This window comes from Verticillium dahliae, genomic scaffold (assembly GCF_000150675.1).
Source record: "Verticillium dahliae VdLs.17 supercont1.1 genomic scaffold, whole genome shotgun sequence".
NCBI classification, from domain to species: Eukaryota; Fungi; Ascomycota; class Sordariomycetes; order Glomerellales; family Plectosphaerellaceae; genus Verticillium; species Verticillium dahliae.
Window position 1 is genome coordinate 1,292,318 of NW_009276921.1, and position 6,488 is coordinate 1,298,805.

The 6,488-nt window shown below is 57.3% G+C and overlaps 2 protein-coding genes across 2 annotated transcripts in view; one reads left to right on the forward strand and one right to left on the reverse strand.

The window, feature by feature from the left end:
* Positions 1 to 2,966: 2,966 nt before the first annotated feature.
* Positions 2,967 to 5,766, reverse strand: VDAG_00390 (uncharacterized protein; the record flags this gene model as incomplete). The annotated part of the gene is made up of 3 exons (XM_009651767.1): positions 2,967 to 5,313; positions 5,372 to 5,495; positions 5,754 to 5,766. The coding sequence occupies 3 exons, from the start codon at positions 5,764 to 5,766 to the stop codon at positions 2,967 to 2,969; spliced, it is 2,484 nt and encodes an 827-aa protein (XP_009650062.1).
* A 186-nt stretch (positions 5,767 to 5,952) lies between these two features.
* VDAG_00391 (uncharacterized protein) overlaps positions 5,953 to 6,488 on the forward strand; it is a gene marked incomplete at both ends in the record, with an annotated part of 1,217 nt that continues 681 nt past the window's right edge. Inside the window, 2 exons of the mRNA XM_009651768.1 lie at positions 5,953 to 5,988; positions 6,057 to 6,380. Coding sequence (XP_009650063.1) covers positions 5,953 to 5,988; positions 6,057 to 6,380 — 360 coding nt within the window. The remainder of the gene's footprint in view (positions 5,989 to 6,056; positions 6,381 to 6,488) is intronic.

A 6,488-nucleotide genomic window follows, 5' to 3' on the forward strand; every position in this document is an offset into this window, starting at 1 on the left:
ACTTGGCAGCGTCGGTGAACCGCCATACACCGTCACGGGTCGGGAGGACCCCAGCGACTGTGCAACAAGGCCAAAAAGCCAGCTCACCGATGATGGGCATCGATCCAGGTGACCTCATGGAACTTGGCATCTTAGGGCAGCAGCACAGTACAGCAGTGTTCACTGCGAAACCCTGCGACCCCGGATCGACGCGGGGCTCACTCATCTGCCAACCAGGAAGGGCAAGGGTGCCCTTGTTCAGTAGCATCCCAGCTGCATCGCATCGGCCTTTGGCTCGCATCAATCGATTTTATCTTATGAACGAGCGTAGAACTGGCTCGCCGGATACAGCGTCACTGGACTGATCAGAGCAGTCAATCAGGGAGTCGGGAACGAAGGCCCGGCGTCCATGGGGATCTGCAATAGTATGTACCAAGTAAGCTAAATGTCTCGCCTGTACCACGTCAACCGAGAGTCTAACAAAATTGCGGGGAAGAGCCCATGCGATGTCAAGTCGTTTCACCACCGCTAATGACTCGGGGCAGCAAAGATTGGAGAAACAACACCCCAACTTGGGTGTAGCATTATCTGCTGACCTCTCGGGATGGTCTGAACCAGTCTTGATCTTGTCGGATCATGTTCTCAGGGCGCCATGAACCCCGCACCCACCCTCCTTACCACGAGATGGTGTGTACCCCACACTGTCATCAAGGCTTGGTTGAGCGGAGCGCATCGCCATGGCTTGTGTGGCGCCTCTGGGAGTCTTGCGTTGAACAAAGGCAGTTCTATGCAAGACATCAGGAAATCTTGCCTCTGAAGGTTGGGGGTGTGGAGGCTTACGGCGCAGACGTAGGCCTGCTGGCTGATGCCGCGCACAGATTCCCCCTTTGAGCCTCGCTCTGCGCATTTGCGGTTAAGACGCCCCTGGCTCGTGCCACTGGCTGGCTGCATGTATTGCAGAGCTGGCATCGACCGGCAAGGAATCGTCGTGTGATGGCACAGCATCGCCGGCAGGCGATGCACCTTCGAACCACGAGGTAAACAACGCCTCGCTGATCGATGGACCGGATACCTAGACCCCCTCTATCAAGGCCGCTCACACGCCCCATCTCCAACCACTCTCGATCGAACATTCTTCCCCGCACTGGAACAGGCCGTCCCCTGATAGCAACCCGTTCCCCCTGCTGTGCCTGGCGACACCCCTGCCAGGGGTCGGTGGGCAGTACTGGTACAAGCTCCGCCCCAGGGATCATCTCCTGGTCCACGCAGTTCTGCCACTCTGATCAGGTACCCGAGACTTGAGGGGGAACACACTGTCTCCCCACCCCTCGCTACGGGCCGAAAACCCAAATTGCCTTTTCGACATGGCGCCGACCCAAGTGCCAGCTTTTGCCAGCCAATTGCGACTGCACCTGGCTCATGCCAACTCCCGTCTGGCCGCTACCAAACCTCGAGCCATCGTGGCCTCATTACTCACACAGGCCGCTCCTCTATGCTCGTCTACCCTGTCCGTACAGGCACCGACCACACAAAGAGGGCAGCTTCGGCCGATCAGACAAGGTGAGAAGAGGACCACGTGAACCTGGGTAAAAGGATGAATACCCTGGGGAGGAGCCACACAACCACACAATTCGCTACCACTCACTGCGACGACGCCCTCCTTCACCCTTGCTCTCTCGCTGTTGTGTAACAAATAATCACAAACTTGCTCCGGCCTTAGCGCCGGCCGGCTCAAACAGGCCTTCTCGTTACTCGCACCACAAGTGCGGAAATTGGAGGGTTCTCTCTGGTCCATCCCGATGTTGTCGCTCGAGGAAGTAAAATGGCGCGCCCGAGAATACATCCAGACTCGCCTCGGTGTCAGATGTCATTGCATCCGAGCCTTCCAGACCGCCAGCCAGCCATGGCCGACACACATTCTTGCGACTTTTTGCCGTATCCCACAGTTCCATCGAGGCTGGCGAGATCGCTTGCCGTCGGGCGCCCGAAATTGCTTTCTATTGTCAATAATGGCGACTTGCTCACTCATCGCCCACACCACCTTGCCGCTCCTGCATTGTCGCTCTAGCGCGAGCGCAAAACAGTGACTCGCGACAACGTTTTGTTTTCCCTTTGTTCCGGCCCCGACTCGTCACACACAGGCGTGGTTTTGATATGACATGGCAGGGCAGAAATCAAGACGAGGTGTGCACGCCACGGTCAGCCACGGGCGAAAATAGCGCGCCAGGAGCCCCTTGTTCCCTCTGTCGGAATTGCAGGACCGACAACGGCGTCGCCAAGCGCTAGTGTGCCGAACACCAAGATGACGTCCCTGCTCAGGACGGCGCACGGCGCCTGCTGGGTGTCCCTCTTTTTGCGCTTGAACGGTACAGCTTCTTGTAGGCTGGCCTCTCGCCACAGGCAGAGGTCTGATCTCATCACGGGCGAGGGGCAAACGCAGGTGTTGCATGGAAATTTCTGATCTCTTTCGTCACTATCTACTCATCTGGGCCACGAGGCCTATGGAGCGTCGTCTTTGCTCCCGCTTCAACAGACGCCGGATCATCATCTCGGGTTCTGGGGTATTTCGTTCCATCTCATGTGCTGCGTCGTCATTTTTCTTCGTTCATACATACAACAAGGGTTGTGTGGTTCCTGCCACCCTCATCTCGGGCGCAACCATCGGGCCGTCGACCTCTTAGACGCCCGCGATTTTTTTCGCCCCCATCTCCACCTTTTGAGGTGCCTGGCCTGATAGATGCATGACATGCCGTGTCGTACCGTGCTAGAAAAAAAAAGAGAAAAAGAGAGAGAAAAAAATGAGGCGAGATCCACATGGATCATCAAAGGTATGTGACAAGAAACAGATTTGTATGAACAGGGGTATTGTGCTGTACCACCACACTCTGGCGAGGAAAGGCAAGGCAATGCGGTGGCACAAGGAAATGGTATGTAGTGTAAGAGTGAGAGTTGGGGTGGGTGTATGTGTGGGACCTATCGTAGCGGCCTTAGTGGACAAAGAAGCCACCGTCCATGGTCACTGCAGAAGCGGGAGTGCCAATCATGTTGTAGTCCATGTGCATCATCTGCTCGTTGACGCTGAAGCCGCCAAAGTCGACGCCGCCAGGTTGTTGCTGTTGGTGGTGCGGGTGGCTTTGGGCGTCAGTCGAGGAGTCTCCTGAGGCGCCGCCCCAGAACATTCCGTCGAGGTCCCAAAGACCTTGCTGATCGAGCATGCCCATCATACCCATGCCCTCTGGCTCCAAGCCGATAGGGGACATGCGAAGCTCTGCCTCGGCGGCCATGAGAATGCTGCCGTGTTCGTTGCTGCCCATGGCGTGAAGAACGGGGCTCTGGCTCTGGCTTTCGGAGCGCATGCTGGGCTGGCGTGAAGCCTCGTACATACGCCAGACCACCTCGCGGCTGCGGCGGGCAGAAAGGGACCAATCCTCCATGGCCTCAAGAAGGTCTAGGATTGTCTCGATCTGCTTGTGCCACTCGGACACGCGAGGACTGTTCCACTGCCAGAAGACGCTGATGAGGGGGATCATGGCAGCTTGGTAAAGGAACCAGACTGCATTCCAGCCTGACATCTGGTTGCGAGTCCACTCGCGAGCAATGTCCTCGATGGTTTGCTTGGCGAGCTCACGACAGGTCTCAATGGCAGCGATGTCCTGTTCCGCAACGTGGGCAAGCATGACGCCGCTGCTGGTGTTGCTGGCGAGGCTAAGAAGAACCGGACGGTGCAGCAGCATGCGGAGGTTCTGGTAGCGCCACTTCATGATGCATCGAGCAATATAGAGGGGCTCTGCACACGGGTCTGTGGTGCGCAACAGCCACGGGAGGTTGGCATACCAGTTCACAAGCTGACCATCAATGTTGCACCGATCCTCGGTACGCAGGAGCGGCGAAATGGCGAGGAGGTCTTGAATTTGCGTTGCAATCTTGCAGAATTTGATGTTCTCAATCAGGGGCAGGACGCCCGCATGCTGGGCTGAGTCACGGGCCTTGTTGGTGGTTAGCCGATGAACTAGTTGACGGGAGCTGTTTGTTAAGGCGAGGGGCGAGGGGAGATGAGGGTGGTGTGGGGAAGTGTGGGTGGGAGATGGAAGCGGGATGGGCGGGTGCGACCGGACACCGCCAAGACAATTATTCCGTGGCTGAAAGAGACTCACCTGATTAATGCCAAACTCTGGCGGGCTGATGTTGATGGCAGGGCCCCATCGGCCGAAAGACGGGCGGCCCATGGTCGTGGTGGCCCAAGTGTCGAGGCAGAACAAGCTCCACCAAGTTCGTCTCCTAGTCTCAGCAGCGACCATGTCGCTGGCGCTCTGGGCCAGACTCTCGCGGTGGAGTCCCAGTGCGCTGGCCATGCGGATGGCGGCGCCAAGCACGGCGTTTGCCATGTTTGGACGGTTAATGTAGTGCAAATAGTAACCGCCGATGAGAGCCAGAGCTTGGACGGTTTCGATGTGGCTGCTGCCGAAGGCATCGAGGGGCAGATGTTCCATGGCGCGGTTATAGTAGTTGACGTGATTGTAATCATCCGACTTCATGCCAGTGATGCTGCCCATGGCAAAAACCATGTTGAGCAAGGCGAGCCACGGACTGTCGCAGCGCTGGCCCTCCAGGTACTCGGCGCGGAAGGCAGCCTCGTCAAGCATGGGAATAAAGACATTGATGCGCTTGAAGTAGGCGTCCAGGAGGGTCTGGCCCTTCCACGACCACGAGATGCGCTGGTTTTCCTTGGGACCCTGTTGCTGGGGGCGGATTGGAAAGTTGTGGGCAATCTCAGCCGTGTTCAGCGGCGTGGTAAGCTGCGTACGCAGGGAAGGCTGAACCTTGAGCATGCACATCAAGGCAGCCTTGATAGACGAGGCGCCCAGATATGAAGATTGGCGGTCGACGGAGAGCCCGAGAGCATTGACATCGTCAGCTTCGATGGGGATGGGGTCACGCCCGCGGCGCTCTTCATCCCACTCTGTGTCTTGACCGGGCATCTGTTCGAGGCTCGAAAGTCCCTGTTCTGAGGAGCTACAGATTGGGGATTCCAGCTCCTGCGACAAAGGTGAAGTGTTGAGTGGCGGTGATGGCAATGCTGTCACGACGGAGGTGTCAAGCACTGGACGCTCGAGTAAGCTTAGAAGTTCCTGGCGAGAAAGGGGAAGGAGGGCCTGGGTCTCTTGGTTGGGATAGAGGCGCTTCAAGATCGAACGGCACTCCTCGAGGGACTGCGAGAGTGCCTCGAGCGTCTTCCGTGAAGGAATGACTCGCTGGCGGTGCTTGTCATAGAAGCATCTCTTGGGTGCGCGGCTGGACAGGCACTGGCCACAGGGCTGTTGGCCATCACATCGACTGCAGAGGTGTCCCATGTCAGAATAGGGGCGACTGCATCACTGGCCGGTAGACTTACATTTTTCGCCTTTTGCACTCGGCACAGGCGTGTGGTGTGGTGATTCTCTTCTGAGCAGACGCACCAGGAGTCTTGCCATTGTCCTGGGAGTCGGCTGTGGGCTTCCTGGGAGTAACACCCTGAACTGGAAGATGTGAGCCCATGATACGAGGAGTAGTCTGGCAGCAGCAGCAGCAGAAGACTCACAGGTATGGAACATGCCACCCTGAGTAGGGATGGGAATGGACGGCGCCATGATGTCTTTGAAAGAACAGGCTTGGCTACCAGAGAGATGTCGACCTTGTGAAGTTGTGGTAGGTAGAATGAGTTAGGCCGAGGCAAAATAAATGAAGTTGATAGAGACAATGTCGGTTCGTATGGATGAGAGCCAGGTGTATGGTACTGGAGAAGGGCATGGGAATGCAGACTTATATATATGGATATGAAGTGTCCGTCGAGCCAAAGTGATGTTTTCAGACATGGAAGCGGACCGTCGATGCCATGTGGGGATACAAAACAGGGGCCACCCTATAGCAAAGTGGTATAAGGGACGGGGACGGGGGGCGAAGGGGATTCAAGGGTAGGTTGATCCACGGCTCGAGATGCTTCGTGTGGAGATCAATGCCGTGTCGACAAGCGTGAGGCGGGTCCATCATCTACAGTACTGTAGGGGGTTGCGGGGAGGGAGAAGCGGAGCGCATGACAGGGCAGCGGTAGGAGGAGGAGGGTGTGCGAGTTGTGCGGTGGCGGCAAAGAAGACGGAGGGGTCTCAAGAAGAACGCCAGGAACGGGAGTTGTACTACCTGGGGATGAGTACCTGGCGCAAGGTGGCTTGTCAGGCAGAGATGCGTCGCGTGGGTGTGTAGCTGGACCTGGCGTGTACCTGTGGCGTCGTTCCGAGCCGGGGCCAAGGGGGGGGGGCGCGAGGAGTAGGAGTATCGAGGACATGGGCCGTGGAAGCGAAGAGCGGACAACGATGAGGGGGTGGACGATGCGAGGAGGGGGGTGGAAGGCGAAGAGGGAAAGGAGGGTAGGGATCCAGGCAACCCCGATCCGTTAGCTTCAGATGGCCGAACTGCGAACGCGCGCAAGAGTGCGTGGAGAAGATGGAGGGTGTGGTGATTGGCGAGACATGAAT